The sequence below is a fragment of the Neodiprion virginianus genome, chromosome 4 (genome assembly GCF_021901495.1).
Source record: "Neodiprion virginianus isolate iyNeoVirg1 chromosome 4, iyNeoVirg1.1, whole genome shotgun sequence".
Taxonomy (NCBI): domain Eukaryota; kingdom Metazoa; phylum Arthropoda; class Insecta; order Hymenoptera; family Diprionidae; genus Neodiprion; species Neodiprion virginianus.
The window spans coordinates 28,215,888-28,243,117 of NC_060880.1; the positions used below are offsets into that span (position 1 = coordinate 28,215,888).

At 34.8% G+C, this 27,230-nt stretch overlaps 2 protein-coding genes across 13 annotated transcripts; both read left to right on the plus strand.

Annotated features, from left to right (window-relative positions):
- The first annotated feature begins 525 nt into the window (after positions 1-525).
- On the plus strand, positions 526-22,163 carry LOC124302264 (protein unc-79 homolog). 12 transcript variants are annotated; one of them, XM_046758222.1, is made up of 48 exons: positions 546-1,172; positions 1,350-1,469; positions 1,549-1,710; positions 1,910-2,080; positions 2,579-2,668; positions 2,954-3,139; positions 3,282-3,514; positions 3,629-3,843; positions 5,876-5,901; positions 5,956-6,195; positions 6,811-6,952; positions 7,063-7,239; positions 7,492-7,772; positions 7,859-8,001; positions 8,158-8,379; positions 8,519-8,674; positions 9,080-9,209; positions 9,345-9,517; positions 10,008-10,156; positions 10,299-10,456; positions 10,545-10,726; positions 10,805-11,006; positions 11,155-11,349; positions 11,975-12,088; positions 13,256-13,404; positions 13,653-13,774; positions 13,962-14,193; positions 14,318-14,459; positions 14,628-14,835; positions 14,961-15,264; positions 15,849-16,126; positions 16,245-16,576; positions 16,656-16,745; positions 16,829-17,008; positions 17,073-17,170; positions 17,358-17,611; positions 17,742-17,855; positions 17,937-18,077; positions 18,462-18,616; positions 18,698-18,792; positions 18,975-19,226; positions 19,416-19,643; positions 19,763-19,918; positions 20,214-20,389; positions 20,507-20,783; positions 20,868-21,008; positions 21,103-21,225; positions 21,367-22,163. In XM_046758222.1, exons 1-48 carry the CDS (start codon positions 1,151-1,153, stop codon positions 21,571-21,573), a joined length of 8,343 nt encoding a protein of 2,780 aa, XP_046614178.1. In that variant the 5' UTR covers positions 546-1,150; the 3' UTR covers positions 21,574-22,163. The 12 variants fall into 12 exon arrangements, with proteins under 12 accessions (XP_046614182.1, XP_046614181.1, XP_046614180.1 ...); XM_046758213.1 differs by having other exon boundaries at positions 5,876-6,195; XM_046758217.1 differs by having other exon boundaries at positions 5,876-6,195; positions 9,092-9,209.
- A 579-nt stretch (positions 22,164-22,742) lies between these two features.
- LOC124303488 (adenosine 3'-phospho 5'-phosphosulfate transporter 1) lies at positions 22,743-27,198 on the plus strand. The gene is made up of 8 exons (XM_046760744.1): positions 22,743-23,694; positions 24,028-24,245; positions 24,363-24,574; positions 24,664-24,888; positions 24,978-25,128; positions 25,407-25,618; positions 25,701-25,826; positions 26,064-27,198. The coding sequence occupies exons 1-8, from the start codon at positions 23,663-23,665 to the stop codon at positions 26,229-26,231; spliced, it is 1,344 nt and encodes a 447-aa protein (XP_046616700.1). The 5' UTR covers positions 22,743-23,662; the 3' UTR covers positions 26,232-27,198.
- The last annotated feature ends 32 nt before the right edge of the window (positions 27,199-27,230 follow it).

Genomic DNA, 27,230 nt, shown 5'->3' on the forward strand with positions numbered 1-27,230 from the left:
GGTGAAAGTGATAATGGAAGTGACTACGTTCAATAGTTATCATAAGAGTTCCTGAATACGTCAAAATGAAGCAGCCATTCTGCTTTATACTGGACGTATTCCGAAATGTGTGCTAGCGGTGCTAGCACGTGCGACATTTGGGGACGTAATGAAATGAGTTGAGCTCGGAATTGCCTCAGGTATCAGTGTCGAAATTGTGAAGATTTCTTGACCTTGTAACGTCGGACTTTAACCTGTTTACCCTTCTTACATCGTGAATCGGACACAAAATGTATGTCCGTTCCGCAATGACAGATCGCGAATATTCATTCTTGTTACGGAACGACCATTCCGAAATGTCCACGTGCTACTTGCTAGCAAGATGCTAGCACACATACTGGTATACATCCACTGCATAAGCGATTTATTGGACAAAACAGTGGACAAATTATACTCCAGTACTATGCCGATTGCCGAAATTTGGATCGTCAGATAGAAATCGTTGCTAGCAGGGAATCCCCGGGGTTGTAAGAATAAGCAGTGTAATACACGCTTTAATATTTTATTCAGACGATAAAACAAGAGGCAACGACTTCGGATGCCGGTTGGGTTCAGAATCAAAAGTTTTTCATCGGAATAATTACCGCCCCACATTCCGATTTGCTCAAACATTTCCATAATATACTTTGGATGTAACGCAGGTTTCTCTCTGGTAACGCATGGTATTCTACCTAGTTGGCTGTAGGCAGCAGATTATTCTTGAACCGTGGTTCGTTGGAGTTACGATGACCATCGGAGTTTGGCGCGTGCGCTTAATTTTTCGTAGATCTGTCAACGTAACGTGCGAAACTCATGTGTATAAAACCGAGTGATTAACCCGAATATGACCGGATGAAATGACATAAGTGTTTTTTAAGCGTTTTAAGTCATTTTTATGCAAATGCGGTAGTGCCGTACAATGCTTTAACCGAAGGTACAACTAATATAGTGTAGCGCATCAGCTGTTGTCCGGTCGAGATGAGCACGGAACATCGCTTTCAGATTAAAGAGTATCTGAGTTCGGAGGATCAATACGTCGGATACTCGGGTCCATGCGATGCGTTGTTCAAGAATGATGTATATTAAGAAGCGATATTAATCTTACCGAAAGCAATTTTGTTACAACTCTAAAATGGGGACGAAATTTGCTGCATGTGCGTATAATCGTTCTATGTTATATCGAATTTTCCAAGTATTTCATGATCATGTTCGTTCGTGCAATTAATAGTTTCAACAGATTCATTTAAACGTACAACGTAAACACAAAACCAATTTAAGGTACAAATATCCTTACACATGAACTGTACTGTAATTTTAGTGCTATTTTACAGACACACTAAAGCTCTCGAGTCTTCACGATTACCATCAAAGACTCCTACACGCGATTCAGCCAACTCCCTCAGGATTCGACATGACTAATACCATAAAATACTTTTCTCAAACATTGCTTTGTAAGTATACCCCTGTTGGTCGAATGTTGTACAAGTTTGAACTTTCATTGTTCATACCAATATTTGCTGTCGATTTCAGCCCTCCTCAAAGACGTTCCTGATTCTCCGTTAGAAATGATAAAATCACAAGAGTTTGATTCACAGAGAATGGCACTGTATCCAAACTTGGATTATAAACAGCTCTACAATGCAGTGATGCAGCTCATGGATGTTGTTCCCCTGGTGCACATTGGTCTGCAATGTTAGTAAAAGTCATATCATGTCAATTTACCCTGTAACAACAGGTCATTTGCTATTGAACTATGAAAGTATAACCACTTACTCATTTTTTTTCTATTGAAATATCACTGTAATATCTATGAAAGAATGGTGGAATATTTATAATTCAAACGTGCTAAAAAATAAATTGATATATATCTCTACTGATTTGTGTTTAACAGCATTTGGCCAGGCAATACTGCAATGCTTGTGTTGTTTATTGCCATTTTTGGAACACGATCTTGTAGACAACTTGCCATATCTAACAGCAAGTGCTATATCCGTTCTACCAGTTGAACTGCATCAGGAGATTGTGAATTACCTCTGTTTCTATATTCTACCCTTCACAATTAGTAAGTCTTTTTACCTGTAATCTGCTTCACGCGGACAAAAATAATTCGATAGACCAGTAATTCTTGGTGTTAATGTAATGACAGTAAGAATCTTAGCTGTCGATGCAAAAACTTTCACTCTGTCAGTGAAGCTTCTGCAAGTATAGCCAAGTGGAGTTCCAATGTAACAAACTAGTTAGTCAAAGTTGCAAAATTCTTGCTATTGCAACAAATTTTCTTGCTGTGACAATGTTAACACTAAAATTTGCCGATCCAACAAATTATGTTTTTCCACACAGAAATAACAAAATCTTATTTCTAATCTGTGAAAATTTATCCTTTTGTAATACCTTTGTAAGATTCGACATACTACACCAGTACTTCCATTTCAAGTAATTTTGAAGAATTCCGATATCGATAATGTAGCAGGCTGCAAAACTTTAGAACTAATGTACTCAAAATTCACTGGAAAAAGTTGATGTTTTCAATAGTTTAGCTGATTAATCTGATTTTATTTAGCACGCAAAATTGAAGATGGAACAGAAAACTATGCTAGTCAATCTGTTTCTGCTGTCATCATGACGGTGTTCCAGTACTCAAATAATCCTGGTGAGTACTTTCCAAAATTATAGGATTTTATCAAATTTTAGGTCTAATACCTAATGCTTACTTAACGTAAATGCATAGTAGCATTCAAACTCATAGATTTACTTATGAAATAGGAATATGAACTGAGATATTAGGAACTTTCTTTAATTTGGTGACAAATCATGAAATATCGTCAAAGATATCAATACAACTATTGCATCAAGTATTTTAGTTCCTGTTTAAATTCTCACTGATAAATTTACTTGAATGACATTTATAATTATTTCTGTCTCGAATGGGTTTCAGCACATCATTGTCAGTTATTAGAATGTTTAATGGCATTGAAACCTGGAGTGGTAAAAGACATATTATGCGTAATTGCATATGGGACAGCTCCTGCTCGTGCATCTGCTGCAAAACTCTTATTCTATTACTGGCCAACCTTCAATGCAAATTTGTTTGATCGCCGTGCTGTATTGATGAAATTTACAAGTTAGTCATTCATCCACAGCATTTTTTCATTGATATTATAATTATTCAAATTATTTAAAAAATAAATTATCTATTCTATGGATGAGTCAAATATATGTTAATTTTTATGTATGACATACTTAACATTTTTATTTTATTTTAGACGACTTGACTCCATTTGTATGCCAAAGAGACATGTGCCCAAATGCTGGTAATGCCGAAGCTGGAAAAGTTTGCTATGATCATTACATTTCAATTACATTTGCAACTGATTCACCACCTCCACTTTACTTGTGCATAGAGTGTGCCAATGAAATTCATCGTGAACATCCGAATCAAATGTTTTATGATATTCTTCATCCAATGCAACAAGTATCCATGGTTTGCGAGAATAAGGTAACTAAATATGGTATACAATGCAATGGGTCTAGCGTAAGAAATTCCTCGACTTATATCATATGGTGTATTTTTCTAAAATAATAATTCTGCTCTGATTTGACTTTTTTTTAGAACTGTAGGGCAACTGATAAGGCAGCCATAAGCGTTTGCTTTTCTACGGAATGCGCAAGCTATAATGGAAATCATCCGATTCGTTACTGCCAACAATGTCATAATATTCGACATAACAATCGTCGAGGTGGTGATCATGTTTTCCATACTGCATTGCCACATATATCACACATGGATTCACAGATGCAGACGTATATGGTCCAGGCTATTGTCAGGTCAGAATTGCTTTCATTATATAATTTTAAATTTAACTTTTTTCAACCAAGTAACTAACCGATTGAATTTCTGATGTAACGGAACGTTTCCCGGTTATAATATACATATGGATGGTGTGTTAAAGTTAAGATTATGAAAACCACGAAAATTGAACAGTGTATCTCGAAATATTTTCTAACTTGTGATCGAACTGTGTCAATTCCAGTTGTTAGTAACACGTAATTTTAAAATCAGTGTTCCGTTTGACAATATCTATTTCAACTTTGTCAACTTATGGATTGCCTTACCTTTAGTGGCACATATTGTTACACAAAATAAACTTGGTTATTCTGATTTAAAATGATAGCAATCGCTTACTTGGTTCTTGATTGCTTTTTGTTGATTTGTTATAGGCAACATACAACGTGGCACAAAATTCGTTTTGAAAATCAAATCATTAGATCCATGTAACACATAGCATGATTGCATTGTCAATAAAATGTTTGATGTTGCTCACTGAACTTATGTAATGTCCAGAAAATATTTAAATTGTCACAGTAATCGCATTGCAAGTTAAAAATAATGAAGCCTACTACAAGTGCTGCTCCTGGGCTTACTTTGCCAAATATGGTGAATGGAGATTACATGATTTCATTCATGCTTTCTAAACCAGGTATAATAAACATCACATATCACGCAAATAACACTCGAAACTAACACTTCTATTTTAACGCAATTACGTTGACATAATATGAATGGGTGTTCGATGTCCAATTTTTGGTTGGTCAAAGCAACGAAAGGATTTCTTAGGTAAAACCAGTTTTCTCCAATTTTTTTTTTAATCACAAACAGCACTAAAGGTATCACATTCAGCATTTATATATTTATTTATACAAGCATACACATCTTAATTATGTGCATCTATCCTGCACATGCACACGCACGTGCACACAAACAAAACACTCGTTGCCTAAATAGCGTGTTCATAGGAATATGCTAATCCAGTATAATGTTAGTGTTCTGAGCATTTTTCTAATATAGAATTTTCTAACATATCTTGTCATTTCTATATCCTAGATTCATTGCATGTTACAAATCTTTCTGTTTGCAAAAAAATCCTCATTAATAATTGGTGCTCTGCATGTTTGGAGATATGAAATTTCTCCAGTTTCACACTCCTGCAAACTTGGTTAATGATTGTAAATTGTATTCTACAGCTTGAAATTATAGATGTAGTATCTGTTGCGTGGGTTCTAAGTTATTATTATATTACTTTCGTGAATTTGATGTTGGCTTTCTATCATGAGTAGTTGTCAAAATATATATGTTTGCCTGCATTGTGTATCGTACTGGTCTATTGGATCGGAATTTTTGGTTGAACGTTACGCTTAGATTCTGAAATTGTATCTCACACACAAATATCTAATGAAGCAGAATTACTGAAACTAAAAAATTTCATTATTTTACTGTCTTTAATTCTATTGTACATAACTTTTCATACTTTCGGATATTTGCATCATATTTGTAGTTCTACATGATTTTAAGTAGCATCATTTCAGCTCTCTTAGAGCAATTTGTCAATCATATTTTTCATTGTCTGGAGCTGTACCGTCTGACAAGTATATTGGATAGCAAAGTCTTTGTGATAATTCCTTTAATGCACATATAGGTTTATATTGTGTTAGGGACGTTGATATTGAATAATGATTTACTAGAAACTATAGTTTTTGCCTTGTGAATTGGAAAAAGAGAAAAATATTTTCAATTTGCGTTGTAAAGAGGCCTGACAATCGTCCTTCAGAATATTAATAGTCAATATCTGTGCTATTTTCGAATGGAAAATCATTTGCTTGGGAAATTCTGTTGTAAACGTGTGAATATCAAACTTAATCATTTGAAAAATCTATAAATATTCTGGTGGAACGTTTAAAATGTAAATTCAGTTAGTAACTAATCTATGTGATCGATACATTAGATCCAGATACATGTCAGCAGATGCATCTTCAGACAGCAGTTAGACTATTTCATCATCAGTTTTCTGTCTTTTTACAGCCTGCTTAAGGAGGCTGAACCGCTAAGTATGGATAGTAACAAAGATTCGTTGGAAATTAATACTAATAAAGGAGGGACAGGGTTCTCAGGAACTGGCATTGGTCAAGGTGGTCAAGGCGCTGATCCCGCTAGTTTGGAGGAACGGCAACTATTGGGTCGATATGGAGTATGGCTGCTCGTGGGACTCTGCACACCGAATCAGGATACACCCGTCCAAATTCTCGGCCGTTTATTGTCAATGCTATTTCATTGGTTTCATGTTACTGCTTACTCCTTTGATGGTACTAAAAAAAGTCTTATGCATCTTATCTTTTCTGTTGGTAATTTAACATTTCACATTATTGGTAGAAATAGGACGATAGCTAGTCATTACTATATATATATATATAACTATGTATGTATATGTATGTATGTATATATATATATATATATATATATATATATATATATATATATATATATATATATATAACTAGCATTTGATGCATAGAATGGTCTGGGTCCCAGAGTTCGTTAACATTTCAATATAATTTTGAGGTGTTTTGTTTAGATTTCACGGTTCAATATTGAACGAAAATACACACAGATTATGGGAATGCGTCAGCAATATTAATGTTAGATGAAAATTTCTCTGATTACTTTACATTACCTCTTTACGTAGTTTTTAAATGAGTAATGTTAATTTCATTCACATTAAAATTCAGTACAAACTCGAACATATTTTTATATTAGTGTTAAAAAGTGGTTAAATCAAACAGGCGTTTAATTGAAACTTTCTATGCATCAAAGTAGTAGTGGTCAACTATAGTTGACATAGATAATTTAATCTGGATCTACACTAAACAATGATAATTTTTTTTTTAAATTTACAAAGTTACACACGAATAAATTTACCAGTAATTTTTTCATCAATACTGAGATTGTGCTTTTTCTAGGTCAAGCTGAAAGCACTTTGGAAAAGTTAAAAACTGACTATGTTTGTGGCTGGTTGTCTGAAATTGCTAAGACACATTATGAAGTATTTATTTCTTGCCTGCTTCCTCATCCTACAGACTATGTGAGAGTCGGAGGACACTGGTATGTAACAGGTGTAAATGTTTGATATGAAGATTCATCATTACATATATACTGTGTGCCTACATAAGTGACTACAGAAGATTTGCTGTTAAAAATTCTTTATGACCCAGGGAAACTTTGGCATCTAGAACATCCCATTTGAAAGATGGTTTAAACAGATTATTTTGCCTCGTTCCTTATGAGGTGATCACTCCTGAAATTTGGGATTATGTAATGCCGCATTGGATGGAAGCCATGGTCAATGATGTGCCAGAAAAGGAACTCAATGAACTGAAAATTATATTATGGTATGCAACTTTTCTATTGAATTCTAGGTATTGCATACTTTTCTATTGAATAACATCTTAATACGAATTCACGAGTACATTCTGCATAGAATTATAACTCCAGATAATCTGGATAACAATTAACTACTACGAATACTTTTTCAAACTTTGGGATCAAAATTGAAGTACTGTCTTGATATTACCAGGTGAACAATGGATTGTCATTTAAAAACAAGTTCAGGACAATTTTGGGTTGTATTATCTTTTTTACAGCAAAATCTTGGATCCAGATATGAGCCCACTTGGTTTCGATGCTAAGAAGATGTATAACTTTGTGGCTAAAAGATTTGTCAATACAACAGCGAAAGTTCAAGAGCAAGCTCTTAATTGGCTTCAAATTCTAACAATGCTTGAAATAATGATTCCACTTACCCAGTTATTCTCAATGTTTGGCGACGGTGTACAAGTAATGAAGGCAACCATTCAGAGTGATACAGATAAGTCTGCCGAATCATCAAAACCCTGCGATGTAACATACAATAGGAGCACAATATGTGAGCAAACATGGAAATGAAACAAATTATTTTCACCTATCTTTTGATCGATTGTTAATGTGTGATAATTTGTAATAAAAATATAGCTCCGGTCGTTGAAGACGATTCTGGAAATACAACACCACTGTCTGATGACATAATACCGATACCACGCCATATGGAATTCACTACAGATACTGAATTAAATCTGTCATGCTGTATACTTATGTTAGATGTACTATTGAAACAGGTATTGAAAAATTAATACTCTTACAGTTTGAGCGTAACCACTGTAGTCAATCATTTCTACAACTAAATTGTACGAATTTCAACATGTGTTTGTATGATATCCAGATATCTTGGCTTTCATGTAGGTTACTAGTTTCAATACTATTTTCCTTTACAGATGGAACTTCAAGATATCGATAAACATACAGGGATTAATACTTGGGTATGTAGAGATGCTTGTGGTCTTATGAAATCTATGGTGGCTGCAACCTGGAGTGGAAGTCATTCTTGTTTAACAGACAATGAGTGTACTTACTGCGAATCGAGAGTTATTTGGCATCAGCTATGTTTGCAATTAGTTACATACATGGCACCTGAAAATCCAGCTTATCCACCAGACGTAAGTCATTGTGATTTTTAAAAAATAATTTTTTTTTCAATATACTTATATTATTACTCTCAAGCTGCTATATCGGTTATTTCAAACAAAATGAATTGAGATGTATGAAAAATTGATTATTGTTATGCAAATTTTGCAGGCAGTTATTGACGAAGCTGCAGAAGATCACGGGCGCAAGAGTCCGCCGGAGTCAGATAAAAAATCCGACAGTAAGCCTGATGTTGTAATCACCATGCCAGTACCAGAACTGCACTCTGTGGGAGGCGTCCTTGTACATATGCCTCACGTATGTTCTGTATGTATATCTGTGTTTACTACATACCTATTAGAATAATACTTTCATTCACTTCAAGAGAGTAGTCTATTGAAATCAAATTTATGTAAAGCGTGTTACATTGTAATTCACTAGCAAGGTATAATAATTATCTTTCATAGCCCTCTTTAGATTTTCAGATGTTGTGTTAGACATGGTAAAAATAATTATGGTAGTAGTATACGTTAGAATTTGTTTAGTGATAAAAATATTTTGAAAGCATAGTGTTATATAGTATTATGTTATATGCTAGGTAAAGACGTATTAGCAGATCATATTCATCTTCGATGAAAATGAGTGATTTCAAATTAATTGATTTTTTCTTTACATTTTAAATATGAAATTATCCTATGGTCAGTGGATGGGTATTTTGATTGTTTATATCAGTTCTTTGAACAGATTATGACAGCCACTGTAGAAACAGTCTCGGAGCAGCTTGATTTGACAGCTATTATTCCAGCTGAAAGAGTTATGTCAGCAGTAGCGAGAGCTGTTACGCTTTCTGAAACAGATGTGGGTAAGTTAAATACATCAAATATTCAAGAAGATACTCGAAATTCGTGAAATTTCATTTGAAACTATAGAGATTGTTACATATTTATCTGTGATACCTTAGCGTCACTTGATACAATTTTTAATTGTTATTGCACAGCTACTGCAACTGTCAGTATAGCAAAGCCTCAGATTGTGGGGGAAAATGATCAACCAGTGATGACCAGCCCAGATAATGAGTTAGATGACTTTTGGCACACGTCAGTGGGCAAGTTCAGATTCACAATAGAAGATTTGCCAGAACAGCTTCAGTACATCCATAAACTTTTGAAGGTATTGCTGAACGAATTTCATAACTTTCACAATTATTAATTTTATTGAGGGCCCACATGGACTACTTTCATTTATTGTTTTTGCACTTTCAATCCTGAAAATTCATATCTCACTTTTATTGTAAACTATTTTCAAATTTGAAACATTTCTGAAATGCAGAGAGTCCCCTCCTCCCATTTCTCAATACGAAGTCACATCATACTGCTTGAACTTACAATGTAAAATGCAATAATTTTTCTAGTTTCAAGAGTTCATCTAAAAGTATTAGTTGGATTGTAAATTTTTTCATCAATAACCAAGTTTTTTTGAACTGAGTCTGTACATCGTCGTTACTCGAGAGTAAACAGTGTGAACTCATATTTTAAAGAGCCATATGAAAGCTTTATCATGTGTAACACAATTAATTTTTAATACTATCCTTTACTTGTATCTAAAGCTATTCTAGCCTGAGCTTCAATGTTGTAATTATAATTTTTTAACCCCTTTATAGGAATTAATAGCTATTGACAAGCCGGACATATTATATTACATGTTGCAATGTTTGAATATCATGGTTTTGCACGGAGATGCTTTCAACACCGCAGTTAAAGATCATCAAGGTTTTTTCATATGGTGTCAAGAAAATTTGCTCATTAAAACGTGAGTTTAATACAATAATTAGAGTTTGCAATAATTTTGCAATTTTTAAAAATTTTAATCATCTACTTTACATCAAAAATTAACTTTTGTATTATATTATTAATTACTAGTTGATGAATCTATGTGTTGAATAAAATTCTAGTCTTTGGGAATTATGCAATGCGGAACATTCTCACATTGCTCAGGTAACAGTACCACTGTTATTACATTGCATAACACTTCCCTGTGGAGCTGACACATTTTGGCACCTCATTCAGGAAGAATTTCATAGTTGCGATTGGCGCGTTAGATTTGTTGCTGGTAACTCAAGATATTTGACACTGAGAATACAACACATTTTCCAAATGAGCTCCTTGTCAGTTTTCATGTATTTATAACATTCTTTCAGTTGAGCGAGTAACTTTAATAGCCAGATTTATGGATTCAACGCCTCTACGAGGTAATCCAAGCTTGCAAGCAGCCCTTACAAACGCTTTCTGCTATTTAATTACCAGCATGGATGATAATAATGTACACGTTGCACAACGTGCAACATTATACCTGGGCACAATACATGACACTGCTATAAGGGTAAGTCATCTTACCTTAAATTTTGTTTAAGTATGTTTATACTGAATTGCACAACTTTTAAATGTATGTAATTTACAGTCTCTGATATTTTGTCTCGAGACGCAATTCGATTCGGTTATAGTAGATCGACCCATGGTGCTTCAATCTCTCTATCAATTACATAATAGTCTCAGTGATAGGCGAATTCTCACATGGGAATTCTTCTTAAATCGTTTTGATACGCTATATCTGGAAGCACAAATAAATTTGGAAAAGGCTGGAGATATAGCATATCTTCGTGGTGAGTAACAATATTCTATGATATTGTAAACCAGTGTTGAAACTTAAATGAGGGTTGGATTACAAAGAACGCCTTGTATTTTGTAATTATAATTTTATAGTTTATGTTTTAAATCTTTTAAAGTGTGTCTATTTTTTGTTTTTTGAAGATCTAAGGAATACCGATTTAAATAGTGAAATATTCATCAGAAAGCTACATCGAGCACATGAAGCTCTTTCCCTGTCTGATGGTAGTAGTACAAGCTTGGTGAAAACTCTGAGTGCCAGTTTTGGTACGAAATGGCCATATAAACGTACAATGTCTGCACCAGCTTCCACAATTCCGCGTCAAGATACGAAACAAGGTATGGTAATTATATCAAGCTTATTAGCAATTGCAATCCAATTTACCAATCTTGAATATATTAATCATAAAGTACCGTTTGTATAAAACTTTGAAGGGTAAGTTTCGAGTTAATTTTATATTAGTAAATAACTGTTTTCGTTAGGCAAACTTATATTACAAAAATCACGAGTAGGAATAAAAAAACATATAGTAACTTGAGTTTTGTGCAATCACTTAATTATGTTGAATTAAGATAGTTACGTTAACTCCCAAAACAGCTAAGGATTATTAGAAACCTTCGTCAACTGTAGTACCCTATTATGATCAAGCTAGTGCTATTCCTCTATTTCAGAGATAATTATATATCCTATAATTTTTGTATTTCTTGATACAAAATTTCAGGGGTTTATAGATTTGCAAATGGTGCTGTATACGTATTTGTAGTTTAATTTTCACTTGATATTATACAGAGGAGAGAGCTAGTATTTAAATATGGAAAGGTATTTGGGTTTCAAGTAAACAAAAGAAGTAATGTCGAAAATAGTTGCTGAGAAAAATAATTAATAAGTGTGACTTTGTTTTTCTTCGCACCTTACAACACTTCACCCTACTTCACCATCTATGTGTATGTGTCACCTCCCCAGAGAAAGAGAAAGTGTACAGCCGGCAGTACTCGGCGCCTATCTTAAAGCGCAAGAGCTCCAGGTTTGGATTGGGTCAGTTGCTGGGGTCCACCCCACCTAATAACAGTATCCCAGGTAGCGTAGTGTCTGCGTAGGTGTTACTGATATCAATATACAAGCTGGGTGTATGTATGTCCCTCAAAACGTTTGAATTGAGATATTAAAAGGTTTGCAATTCCCACTTATTCGTAGAACATAAACTGCTCGTTTCTGTCGTTTGTTAATAACTGGAAACTGTCAATGCTAGTCAGTTCATACTTGAAGCACAGAATAAGTTTATATAATTTCATCCTATCTCTATTACTTATAGTTACTGGTATGCTGGGAGCACGTGATAAGCTATTGAGCACAATCAAGTTATAGTTTTTCATTGAACGAAATTAGGTGAAGATGATTTACATACGTCTTTACCTTAAGCTTATTCTTGTTCTCTAAACTTATTATCTGCAGTCACTGCAGTAAATAGTATGTAACTATGAAGAAATCAATGAAGAAATTTACTGTTTTTTAAATTGTTTCTCAAAGGTACTGGTGGAAGGTTTTATTGTTGAATAGGTATTTGTCGATGTATTTGAACTCTTAAAATCGTTTTATATTTGTTACTTGTGCAAGCTCCGTGTTATTCTATGTATAATTCGGTTGCAGGATTCTGACCACTCTCGCATTTCTTAGCATATCTCAAGTGAGAGACAGTCAGAATTTGGTAGCTCAGTACTGTGTCTACTGGTATGGGATATTTGTATTTAGTTAATTGCCCTCGAAGTGAATATTTGTATGTTGTTGTGCAACATGTTGGAATACCTTGGATACCTAGCACGTAGATGCAGTAATTGTTTTGAAGACATAAAATGTAATCCCTTATTATAATTAAATTGTTACTATATTAATATAATAATTAGGCATAATTGTCTAAAATTGAATAAAAATTAGAATTAGATCTAAAAGATTGATAAACTGTAGATTGCAAGGGCATGTCACCAAATATTTGTCTTAAACTGATACACTTTCTCAATTTTAGTAACAAGTTCGAAGTTTGTGATATTTGTTAACTATTGCATGCCCTGCATGTATTTCAATGGTGTGGATAGCAGTAGAGTTTAATTAGATCTGGATTGAACAAGATGTTTAAAAATGTTTCATTATTCACTTGTCAACTTTTTTAATGGGATATTGTTATTCTAATCTTTGTAATGAGTCTGGATTGGATTTAATCCGGAATGTTTGAAGAAATGTAATTTTCAGATGGTCACATTCATTCTTTGAACGTAGCTGAGGAGGGCGCAAACTTACCTGGATTCATCCATAAGGTCATTGATCTGGAAGAGTCTGACAAAGAAACTATCCACTTACTTGTATTTCTTCTCATGCAGTTCCTCTCCAGAGCTGATCAAGTAATTATCGTTTCTCACAGAGCTTGTCAATCGTTCGAACTCATCTCTAATCGAATGAAACATGTCAAGTAAAGTAACATGTAGTGACTGTAGTTGACGGAGTATCTGTAAATGAGTCATACCTTCTGAAAAAATAAATCAATAAATAGTAGCCTGAATACAATATAAAGTTGAATAGTGAATATAACTAACAGATAAAATAACAAAGATTTTCATTTTAATAACATAAAGTAATATTACATCAACAGGCATTTCCCACCGATGAAAAACCATTATGTAAAACGCAAGGGATTATATTGCGTCATCTTTACCTTCTTCTTGGATATAATCAATTGGACCGAACATTTCACACCTCTCCGCAACGTCTCAGGTATTCTGTACGACTATAATGACTGATTAATGAATACAACCATAGATGCGTGAATTTGAGTTTCAGCATTGGAATTTGTGAAGTGGCCAGTGTATTAGTGATGCACATTTACATACGTTATGCCTAGTTGAATTCGTGAGTAATACCTTGTCATTTTGAACTAATGTGATAATTATTTTTTTTACAGAGTGTCACCAGTATTCAATGTCTTTATTGCAAATCTGCCGCAACTTCTTGATCAAAATCATATTATGGGATGGATAATGGTACCTCCTGTCCTTGCCGTATTGCAGCATTGTCCATGTCCTCCCCAGGGTGTACCTGCTGTTGACCATCAACCTCCAACTTACAGTCTCTGGTATTTGGAACCACATATTAGACGAACATGGTTGATGTCACTTCTGGTTTTATTATACAAGGTATTTATTTGAAAGACTGATCTACATGTACTATAAATACATATATTGCATGGCTAGTTTATTTTTAAATAAAGGGGCGGTCCAGTCTTCCAGCATTATGTATTAAAATTTATGTTACTTTCAGTATCAATATGGACAGCAACCGTGGTGTAGCCAACTTCAGTCTTTGATCAAAATAGTTTTAAACACTTTGGATACTCAACATCATCAATGCAGGCGAATTCCAGCTACTGTCGTTATGGGAGGACCTCCATCAAGATCGCGAGGTTATTTTGATCTCATCTAATAATTCGATCTTATATATCATGGCTCAACTTAAACACTGAAATCGGAACCGCAACTGAATCTTTGTTCTTCCTAATTATATTAATCATAATTCACAAATAATTGATGTATTTAATTAATTGTAAAGAATGTACTGATATTTGTTGTAGACGTATCTCAACCTTCTCTTGGAGCAGACCATGACCTAGCAGCTGGATGTACTGCAGAACTTGATGGAGAAAGTCCACCTGGAAGAGTCTCGTCAGCCATTATTTCTGTGCATCAGCGTAGTCCTGGAACAAATCATGCACAATCGCATGCCATGGAAACGCACTGGGAAGAAACAACCCCCAGCCTATATCCAAATAAACACTCCAGGTAGTCACACAGAATTTTGATTTGTAAATATTCAATTTGTTTTGCACCAAACGAGAGTGTATGGTACTTCGAACACTGAAACGTTCAAATGACACACTTACGATTCAAAAGCGGTTATTCTACAGTTATTCAATAAACGCTGATGATACGGAGTCAGAACTGGCGGCTATACCAGAGAGCCCAAAATCGGACTGCACTCTTCATGGCAGTAGCAGTGGATCACTTGGTGAAATGGATGAAAGTTCTGGTGTTGTAGGCAGAAATGTAGCTACTACGAGTAAAATGATTGTGCATGCTGCAGATATAGATCATTCTAGTTCTACTGAAAAAAACAAGTTACTAGATGCACAAAGTGTTCATCATAATAAACATGAAGGTCTTGTACATCGGCCAACATGGTTTCTCGGTAGCGAAGATGACGGACTGCAGGTTTGATTTTACTGAATTGAATTGTATTTAATAGCTGATTTTCTTCAAAACCAATGCAATATTCTTGCGAATAAGAAGTTTCTTCTCTTCAAGCACTGTGTATAAGGAGGACTATAATGTGCAGATGTTGTGTTTACCCTTTTGAATCCTTGCTTCCGATGAGAAGCCACGTAAGACAACCAATGCCATCTAATGAATGATATGCGGATGTGCAAATCATTTTTCTACGAGAAGAATATTGTTGAAAGAATGTAAATTCGAAAAATTGGTGATTTCGAAAAATTAGCGACGGAGCCAGGAATCGAACCTAGCGTCTAGAGATGCTTGACTGGAGCTTTACTCCACCAGACCGCCTAGCTGCCCTGACTCTGTGAGTGGCTTCTCATCGGAAGCAAGGATTCAAAAGGGTAAACACGACATCTACACATTATAGTCCTCCTTATACACAGTGCTTGAAGAGCAGAAACTTCTTATTAGCAAGAATTTACATTCTTTCAGCAATATTCTTGCATTCACAATCATATATGTATATGACTATAAGTACAATTTAGGATATATTAGTGTATACTCTGTTATAAAAACAGGTAAATAGTGGACTGCCACATAAGAAGTGGGGCGTACATGAAGGTGTTAAGATGATGGTCACATCTTCATTATTATCTGGGCAACAACATTCGCATAAATCTACGCCACCACCGATTTCAGTAGCTAAAGCCACAGTAGTAACACAATCTGGCTCAAACGGCACTGTTGTATCCACCAAGCCAACATTTAGTTCAACTGGACTCGCAAGTGCTATAGCTGTAGCTACTGGAGTACCTAATCTTTGTACAGCTAAAACTCAATCTGTAAATTCGTATAGGTACAGTCACACAGTTTTGTTCTTACTACAATTTGCTGCTCTCCATATTTTCGATGCATACCGAAGCACTTTGCATTTCAATCTGTGAAAAACACAATATATTTGTCGAACCTTATAGACCTGATGTGGTGACCAAAGAAAGAGTATCCACAGTTGTACCAGAGCAGGCAACACATGTCTCACCTATACCAAAACAATTTGGGCGGCAAAAAAACGTTGACCAAAGTACACCCATAACTTCTCCTGTTTCAATATGCCAAACTACGCCAGCTGTCAGTCAGCCACTTGGCAGTGACCAGTCTTGTTCGCCTGTCGTTAGCTCAATGTCATCACAGCTTACCAGCACTGAGAATGGTGAAAATATTGCGCCACGATGGCAAAGTGTTTCTACTCATCAACAGATAGTAACACCAACTATGGAACGATTGCTCCCCATTGGTACTGTTGCACGTATGTCAAATTTTTGAGTTCTACGATCAATATTTGTATTGTGTGACCAGTTATAATTACTGCAAGGAAAATATTTCAGGACAACGTACAACTCACCGTGTATTGATGTGTGAAGAAACGTATGGATCACCGGAATCCCCCTTATCCAAGATGGATATACTGACAGTGGGTAAGTATGACAAAATCTTTCAGACATTGCTTATATTTTAAATCACACTCAAAAATAAAGATTGGTATCTACAATTACTTTAGGATCTTCTTTCGATCAAGACAGTGAAACATGCATTTCGAGTGACGTAACAACACCGCGAAGTATGTCTCAATTGGAATTTCCATTACCAGAACGCCTCTTACCCGTTGGACCACAACGAGACAATATATCTGGCCTTATAGAACGTGTATGGCAAGTTCTTGGTGTGCCAGGAGCGGATGGTATGTTTTGTAATGGTAGATTTTGTAAATTGAAATATTATTACGCACTTGATCAAACTTGCAGATATTTGTCATCAACAAAATGAGAAGACAATACCTGAGAAAAAAAGTTCTAGTTATGGCCCACATCCAAAGCGAGATAATGTTTCTTCAGATAACAAGGTGCGCATAACTGTTATTGATAGATGGATGTATCATTTTTTGTTACTTTACCATAACAATAAAATATATTTACTTTAAATCCGGAGAATGACTTTCACTTGAAGCTTACTGATTCTTTATGATGGATAAATGTTATTGGCGATTTGCTAAATATGTTGAGTTGATTTATGCTCTTATGATTTTACAGACATCCTCGGCCTCAGTATTAACTCCAGTCGCAACTGAGATCCACTCAAGATCCCCAAGTCCCAGAAAATTAACGAAGCAGGTAGCTTTAGAGTCACCCCCTCCTGTGATCGAAGAATCTTTTTTAAGGTCTTTAGAGCATGACCGTAAAATAAAAATGGAAGATTTATTGCGTAGTCAACGAGAGAAAATGCGTAAAACACCTTTCAATATGACACAGCATTCAATTGGAAATATCCGACGACCAGAATCTTGGTGAATAGATGTGTTTTGTTGTTATTTATTGGTTCCAACCAATTTCATTTTCTGCACACACACAAAGTAACTGATAAATTTTAGAAGGATCTTTGCAATATCAGTGTAGTGTTCAATTATTCCTCATCAGGCCTGGACCACACGTGCAAGCAAATTTGGATCCAGTGTTACAACAGGCATATCATGCAGATTTTAACTTGAAGCAAAGTCTATTTCGAATCGGAGATGATTGCGTGTATGACAGGTAATATACAAATTATTATTAACGAATAGTTCAAAAATGTGCAAATATATTTACTTTTAATAATTATGATTCTTTGTTTAGATGTTCTGAATGTGGGACAGTAAAAGAAGAGTACAGCGATGAAGAATTAGGTCTATGCATAATTACATTGGGTACCTTTATTCACAGGGAGCCATCATTAGCAGCTCCACTTCTTCCAGAAATTCTAAGCGTTGTCGCTAAGTTAGTTTCATTTGAACCACATGCATGCAACTCTATACAGGTAGTGATGAATACTTGAGTGGGCTATTTTTTATTTTATTGCATTCATTTTTTCCTTTATTTTAGTTCTCAAACCAAACATAAACCTCATTCAAATACGTGATTGATTCAAATATAACTAGTAAATAATATATCCCTAGGTTGATTCAGTTTTTATTTACTTTTTACTTTCATATCCAGGATGATGTGATATATGGTAATATCTATTATAAGTGCTCTGTTGTCTGTGAAGTCCACTTTGAGATTGACACCGTTAGACACGAAGCTACAACCGCAATAAATTATACTAGTTGTATAGGTGTTATACATTAAGTGTATTACTAAAATCGCATTAACATTTTCCAGAGTTGCTTTGAATGCCATGTATCCGTGGCAAAATGAGACAAACATGCATTTACCTGGAGGAGCAGTGAGCGTAGCGCATCAATTTCTGAGATGTGTTTTGCACCAGTTAGCTCCAAATGGTGTGTTCGTACAGATGTTTCAGACACATACTAATGGTGAGACTATACCTAAGTGAAGAACAATTGTGAATTTAGCATCGAAAGTAACGCATTTCTAATTCTAAATACCTATCTTAGAGGCAACGAGAATGCAGTTCTTCAAAAGTGTAACGCAAGCCTTGGTAGATTTCAACGAATTGAACCCAATTGCTCCACTACAGCTGTTATTAGAGGTATCATGTTCTTATTTTGATTTATCGTCAACTTAAAAATTTAATAAGACACAGCAATTTATCCTATTTCTAACGTCAGTTTTGATAAAGTTTATCTGAAGCTGTCGTTATAGAATGTCTCCAGTAAATGCATTTTGAAAGATACAGTGTGAGAGTCACCATTGAGATTTCATTGCTTTCAGAGTTTAAATACAAAGAAAACACTTCCCTTGGAGCGACTCCCAACAATCCTGCACAACGTTGCTTGTTATCTCGATTGTTTACCATTAGAAGCAGGCTTAGGACCTGGGGCTGCCACTTGGGGTGGCTTGTTATCACAAATTGATGGGCTATTCCGAAGACTAGTGTTGCTACTTAATTCTATCGAAGATATAACTCCTCTACTCAGAATAATGGTTTCAGTATTGAAAGTTCCTGGTATACCGCAGTTTAAGGTGTTGTAACATGATTTTAATCAATACTTTTTTGATTAATCACCCCTTGAATCGTTTTTTTTTTTTTTTTTTTTTTTGTAATATATTGTAATCCACAGGATTCTCCATTCGTTATTCCGTTAATAAAATATAATCATGTGAAAAGTGATTCTAATTTTAGCTAATATAATTAATAACTAAGTTTTTCAGGGAATGCTTGACCCGTTTTCAAAAGTTCTCAGCTACGCCATACAGAATTCAATATTAAAGTACAATTATCTGACTGATTTATGCTACCTGTGTCATCGTGGATTCACGCGAGACCGAGACAAGCATTTTTTAAGTCGAACTGTCGTTTTTGAATTGGTTCAGGCAATCAAATTCAAGAGTACGATTCCAGACTCAAACTTTTTACTGTTGATTCACTTCATTCTCCAGGTACGCTCAGCATCGCCAGAGTTAATCATTTTATTTTTTGATTCAATTCGTATCCAGCGATTGCATAATTTTTTTCCTTTCAAAGAAATTTTGTTATCCTATAATGTGTCCTATTACAGGATGTGGGAGGTATGTTACCTATGAACGTTGCAATGGAAGATGTTCAAGCAGATGTATCGCCTATTTATAATACAAACTCATCTGAATCCTTGCGGAACCAACTATCAGATGTTCTAGATTTTTTAGCCGACTTTCATACTCTGAGTAAAGTAAAGGTATAAATTTTAAAATATTGTCTATTAGAATAATTTTGACATTGTAACAGATAACTCCAAGACTGTTTTTACTACCAGACAGAGGAGATTTTGCTTTACGTTTTATTATAAATGAAATAACAAGTTTTATTCTTAGGATATTCAATATTCTAATGTGAACAATAATTATTGCTAGAATATTATTAAAAAAAATTTCCACAATAATATATTCCTGGAGTTGTAATATTTTTTTCAGTATTTTAATGTTCTCTCAATCAACCAGTAATCGTATATTATGCCTGCTACGATTTTTTAGAGTTACAGCAAAGGCCTTCAAGCCGGATTAAATGAAGACACTTTAGGAGGGATGCTAAAATGCGGCTTGGCACAATACTTAGCTTTAGAAATAACCAGAGGGAATAGTCGCGATAACAGAGCAGTAGCAAGATATTTACCTTGGCTTTATAGTCCACCATCAACTCTACAACAGGGGTAATCATCATCCTTATACATTTATTCAGTGTAATATATTTTTCACCTAAATTCGATGTGGCTGAATTCTTTTAAACATCTTAAGTATCAATGCCTTACTTGTATGTCCTATTCTAGATCACGTGAGTTCGTTGATTGCATAGGTCATGTACGTCTTCTGTCCTGGCTGCTATTAGGATCATTGACCCACACTGCCCTTCATGGAAACAGTAATACATGGTCCGGCAATCCACATATACATGGGCCACCGACTCCATTTGCACAACCTATACCTCAAGAAGTTTCTTGCCATATTGCAGACCACATTCAAGTTATACTGTCTGGTTTCCCCGAGCAGTCAAAAACTTCAGTACTACACATGTCTTCCCTTTTTCATACTTTTATTTTGTGCCAGGTAAGTTATGTCACCCAACAGCTGTTCTACAGAATTTATATGATTATACATATTAACGCTGTGCTAAACATTTATCATGCTTAGCTCTGGACTGTCTATTTAGAAGAAGTTTCTAAGCGTAATTTGACCACTAGCGAAACCCATAGTGTAACAATGAGTATACTACTTGATTTTTGGGGTAAAGTTACACCCTGTGTCCTCCAACTTGTGACGCATTCTAAAGTGGTAGGTATCGCAACAACAGAGAACTTAGGAAATCAAGCATATATCAAAAGAAGTACTCTCATATAATTAACCGATAAAATATAACTTATTACAGCTGGCAGAGATGGTGAACTTGCATTTTTTAAGTTTATTGGAAGCACTGTTGGAGTGTCAATCCACTTTACTTAGCAAGCTACTACCTCTCTGGAGCCCGATTTTATTTGCCCATCATATTCAGGTAAAAACATACGAAAATTCTACCCAATTGCCCATTTTAAGAAGTTTAATCGAAAGACATTTCACAATCCTGAATTTAATTAGATGAATTTCTTGTCATTGCTATATATTGTGTTTTGATTCATTTCTTTTAACCTTCTAGTTGCCAGGCCAATTACAAATGCGTCTTCAGAATTGTCGGAACTTTCCCCCCACAAAACCAACTGAATATTTGGGAAAAGCTGACAGTCCCAGTGTAGAACAGCGTGATTCCAATCCAGTGTTGATGCGATGGCTTCATCGCTTACAATTTAAAATGGGGCAAATTGAGTTACAATCTTCGACAGCTACTCAATTTTACTCTATCTGAAAAAATAAAGTCAATAAGTGTTCCTTTGCTGGTTTCTTGATGTTGAAACTGTTTGTTTAACTCCTGCTAGTTGGAACATACCTATTTTTCCGTGATAGTATCAATTAATTAAATACGCAGAATTATGGTTCTATTCAGCACTGTTTTTGAGTTTATATGTATATAATGATTGTTAAATAATTGTTGAGTAATTCCTGTTCGAGTAGACAATAGAGAATTCAGTTTAGGTATTACTATTTGTTCAGTGTCTCACATGGTTTTCAGAGTCTATTATAACGAGAGCACATTGTGCAGCGGATGTTTCATGCTCAAATCGAGACTACTGAGGATTAAGACAAGACATAGAGTCACCTTGGGTAGGTTGGAAGGTTCGTTTCATGAGATCCTTTCAGCATAATTATTATCTATTTATAGTGAGGCTTGCCAGACGTTCCGCAATTCGTGCGACAGTCCGGTGATGAAACAGTGTACTAGGTCATGCACACTATTTAAATTTCAATCAAATATGTTATGAAAAGGGTACTTGTTTTATAGCTTCTCGCTCTAATCTTTTATAACCTTAAGTTTAAATAAACATGGTTTCATGCAGATGGACTGAGTGCGCCCAATAACTTTTATAACCCAACAATCCTAATTTGTAACATATAAATATGTTTGTATTCTTCAGTCCGTAACAGGTACATTGATTATGAGATAGAAAGTTTTACCAGATTTTGATCACGTGAAATAACATAGGTGAGTAGGTCCCTTTTCCCTTTTTTTAGGATGCTTCTTGAAACATGTAGGCCTTGTCATATAAATGTTGGCACAAGAAAAAGAGAGGTCATAAGAAATTAAGGCAATGATAAAATCTGGGGAATAGGCAGTATATTCAGATAAAACGTGATATCTCTGAAAGGACCATTTAAAAAATGTGTTGCTGGTTGACACAATAACGGTATTAATCAGCTGCACCGTTGATGCAGCAGCTGGTTTCAAAAGTATGGTTTGTAGCAAAAAGCAATCCTCTTTGGTTTGTAGATCGAAGATCCATAGAGGGTGTGAACATAACTTGATCGATACAATATAAGATTTATACAATTTTAAAAGAAAGTTTCAACTACGCAGAAATACATGCACCCTCAGTCACTATCGAAAATGTAATGTCCCTAATTTACAAAAAAAAAAAATCATTTTGTTTCGGAACAAAAATAGGTAGCCGGAAGTGCTTAGCATATATGAATATCGTTACACTTGTGGTTGACTGAAGACTATACTCCGTCAACGCACTTTTGTACATACGTACGTACTAGAGGTGCATGGTATTTCGGTATCTCCTTCCTCGAAATGTGTCGGTATGGGAACCTTCTGTTAATACCGATACCGAAATATCGAAACTTCGGTAAATACCGAATTACCGAAATAGCTGATAATCTAAATACTATTTAGATTATTGGCCTTTACTACAGTTCAATACAGACTTTCCTCACTCTTTTTCCGACGATATTTGTAGATTAAAGTCTATCGAAATTTTGGTTAATCGAAACTACCGAATACGAAACCCTACCGAAAATTGGTATCTAATTTCCAATACCGTGCACTCCTAGTACATAATATTGCATAATATGCCACGCGGCATTCAGTAACCATATCCATAGGTGTTTATGGTTCATTGTCAGCGGTGCTCCGCAACCGCTCTCCTAATATATCAGTGCTCTCCTAGCTATAGCCGCTATAGCCCAACAGCCCATATGCATAAACTCGTTGCGAGCCGCGGGAAGCGATGTGGCGGCAGAGTGGCAGTGTGCTGTAGTATTCGTGTGTACGGCGAGGAAGTTTAATGTATCGGCACGTATGTGACGCGTTACAACAAGCGGCAGTTTGATAAAATTTCAATTCCAGGGGTTTGATAGTCGAGCCGAAAGTGTTTCTTATTGACTCAGATGTGTTGGAGAAGTGTTGCTATATCCAATTGCGAGGTCAAGCTAGCCAGATGAGCCTTACACACAAATCATTAACCGTCTACAGGTTATGAGGTACATTCGCCTGTCAGTCAACGGCTGATGTGAAGAATTTACGGATAAACGTCATCGCATACGTTACTTAAACGATGGGAACCTATGCAGGAGAATTAATAATATGGTATGAACCCTACTCATTGTTGTATATTTTATATCAAGAACTTATAATCACTCAATACGCTGTATTTCTTGTTGGTCATGTTTTAACACCATAACTCGAGTCTGACTCAATTATACGGTGTTAACAATAACAATACTGTATTTCGTAATCAGTCGGTTTTCGAATGAATTTAGAAGTGTCCATGTATATTACTCACGGAGGCCACACAAGACAATTATCACAAGACTGTTGTAGAGATAATTGTTCCTTTAATTAATTAATTATATTTCGATCTATTATACAATCCATTAAATACTATTTAATCACTTATGCTCTGAAAGTATAATTTTTCAGCATTTTGATAATACTATCAGTAAGTACAATATATGGGATTAATAAGCTGCTAAAATCGTTGGTTGAGAATGGCAGCAATGTTACGCTTGAATCTATTACAAAAGAGTACAGCTGGATTGTGAGACTATGTATGAATTCATTAGGCTACGCTACCATATTATTACCTGGTTATTTGGTATATAAATATGTCTGCTGCAGTAAATATCTGCAACGAAGTGGTGGGTATTTTGTTCATATTGATCACAGCTTAAACTGTGAACTTTTCTTACCAGCAAATACAAATATAGTAAATGATACCAAAAGTGTGAAAATGTGACTTTTTTTTGTATTTATAGGAAAAGGATTTATACACAGGGTGGTCTATACTTGCATGATTGGGCATGGAGAAAAAGGTATACTCGATTCCCCTAGTTTTGTGGGAATAAATAATGCCCAACACAGCCTGCGCACATTTCGGCAGGATGCATTGTTGCTCGTCTATTGTTTCTCAGGCTTACAATTCAGTTACTTGACATGGGGTTATTTACAAGAAAAAGTTATGACACAGGTATTAAAAATACCAGTTCATGATAGTTTCAAAATTCAATATTATGTCGAGTATCCAAACAATATTGAGCATTTTCTCATTTTTTTCAGGAGTATGTTGATACAGACGGAAATAAAAGCCGTTACAGAGATTCCCAATTTCTAGTTTTCGTCAATAGGATACTTGCGTTTCTAATGTCTGGACTGTACTTGCTTATCCAGCGGCAGCCTCGCCATACAACGCCATTATATAAATACACATTCTGCTCATTGTCAAACATTTTGAGTAGCTGGTGTCAATATGAAGCTCTCATGTATGTCAGCTTCCCAACGCAGGTTCAACAATACTTCTGTGTTCAATTACTAGTTCAATTGTCAAAAAAGTAACTTGAATTTACTTTTCTTAACTGTTTTGTGTGTTTTAGGTGTTGGCTAAAGCTTGTAAAATAATTCCTGTTATGATTATGGGAAAAATAGTATCTCGTTCCAAGTATGAGTACTACGAATATGTTACAGCGGTACTGATATCAATTGGGATGACATTTTTTATGCTGGATAGTAGTGAAAACAAAGCTGGTAAGTTCGTTGTCTTATGACTCAAATAATCTCAAATTGACCGATATACGACTAACCATGTTAATTTTAGCATTGAAATTCAAATTAAAACGAAAATTAATACAGTAAATTACGGTAAGATGGAAATATGTAATCTTTAAATTTTGAAGTCCAAAGTAAAATTTTGAATAACCTTATGTCAAGCATTGTTAGCTCTTCTTATAATATTTTTTGTACTTATTAGTCTTTTTCAAGTATTTATAATTTGGTAGTAATTAATGCTTTATATATGTTTATAGGAGGAGCTACTACAGTCTCCGGAGTTGTTTTATTAGGAGGGTACATGATGCTAGACAGTTTTACTAGTAACTGGCAGAATGCACTTTTTACTGAATATAGTGTGACAAGTGTCCAAATGATGTGTGGTGTGAACATGTTTTCCTGTCTCTTGACTGCGATGTCTCTCTTCCAGCAATCAAGTTTTGCTAATTCCTTAGCGTTCATGGTTAAGGTAATATATAACATACTAATTGAATATGATTATTTACAAACCTTTTGTCCTTAGGGATTAATACTTTTTAACATTTTTATAGTATCCTGCATTTATCACGGATTGTTTATTGATCTCAGTGTGTTCAGCCACTGGACAACTGTATATTTTCTATACCATTTCTAATTTTGGAGCTGTTACATTTGTTATCATCATGACAATTCGTCAGGTGAGAATACACTTCCGTACATAATCAAAATATCTACAATGACTGTATATATTTATCAGATTTAAGTATCTCAACACACCAGGTGCTAGAAAGATTAGATCCAATGTAGAGATTATTATATTGTGGTTAATCAACCAGAACAATGATTTCTATTCATAGTAAATGCTGCAATATTTGAGAGCTATTTGTCTAAAAGGTGCGATATTTAGCATAATCACTTACCTTGTATTATTTCAGGGCCTAGCGATATTATTATCGTGTTTGATATACCAACACAAAATTACAATCCTTGGTGTATTCGGTGTACTACTGGTATTTGGTTCTGTGTTCCTACGAATATACTGCAGTCATCGAACTCGAGCTATTAGGAAGCTTAAAATTCAGACAGCAAGTATCAACACTTAAATCAAGGAACATTTTCAGAGGAAATGACGAATTTCAAACTTGTCAACTTTTACTGATAGATGATAATTATTCGATATTGTGGGAATTTGATGCAAGAAATATTCTCTTGAGTTGGCTGATTATCATTCATGAGCTTTTATGATGTGAATTTGTAGAATATACCAAATAATATTTTTTTATAAATATTGTAATGATTAAATAGAATAGTGTGACTATGGTACTTGATAATATTCTTTGGGGAGTCAATGAAATGTAAAATAATTTTGTTTTGCTTGAAAAATTATTTTTCACATATTTTCTAATCAAACTTTGTAAATTGTAAATCGTACCTTAAAGGTTTAATTAGCAAAAGTAGGTAAACCTGAAAAATTGTACTGAGGCAATACTGAAGGTACCAAAGAAATTTTACACAATAGTTTTCCCCAAATGTAGATTTGATCATCATGAAAAAGTAATTTTCTTTTAATCGTATCATAGTTTCAACTGTTGACAAACGTTAACGTTACAAATAAGAGCTAAGCCAAAGATTAATGAAAAGTCTTTCAGAGTCTTTATATTTGTACGAGTAAGAAACGATAATTTCTATTCCAATGATAAACTGAAATCAGCCTCAATTCAGTCACCATAAAGATAATCTTGTTGTTTTTTTTTAATTCAAAGAGCAAATAATCGTCTAGCACTGTTAATTACTCTTGCTTAACTTGTAGTATGACATCTATATCTAATGAGAAAAAGTTTAGTGACGGAAGGCAGCTTTATTGCTAAATTGCAGTGATAACAACAGATAATTCATATTTTGTCTAGACATGCCGTAGTTATATATACTGATAACAGAGAGAATTTATTTTTTATTGATTATTACTCAAACTGGTGACAAAAACGTAAAATGCCAATACATGTAAGATAACGATTCACTGTAATATCTACATAGTGGGGGTGTGTTGAAATAAAACCAGGTCGAAATTTTCGGATTGTAAAGTAATTTATTCAACTTTTCAT

Coding starts and splice junctions, on each gene's coding strand:
- LOC124302264 (XM_046758213.1), top strand. CDS start 1,151: ATGGGGACGAAATTTGCTGCAT. Junction 1,173..1,349: donor GGGGACGAAATTTGCTGCAT/GTGCGTATAATC, acceptor GCTATTTTACAG/ACACACTAAAGCTCTCGAGT. Junction 1,711..1,909: donor GGTGCACATTGGTCTGCAAT/GTTAGTAAAAGT, acceptor TGTGTTTAACAG/CATTTGGCCAGGCAATACTG.
- LOC124303488 (XM_046760744.1), top strand. CDS start 23,663: ATGGGAACCTATGCAGGAGAATTAATAATATG. Junction 23,695..24,027: donor GCAGGAGAATTAATAATATG/GTATGAACCCTA, acceptor ATAATTTTTCAG/CATTTTGATAATACTATCAG. Junction 25,129..25,406: donor TAGTAGTGAAAACAAAGCTG/GTAAGTTCGTTG, acceptor ATATGTTTATAG/GAGGAGCTACTACAGTCTCC.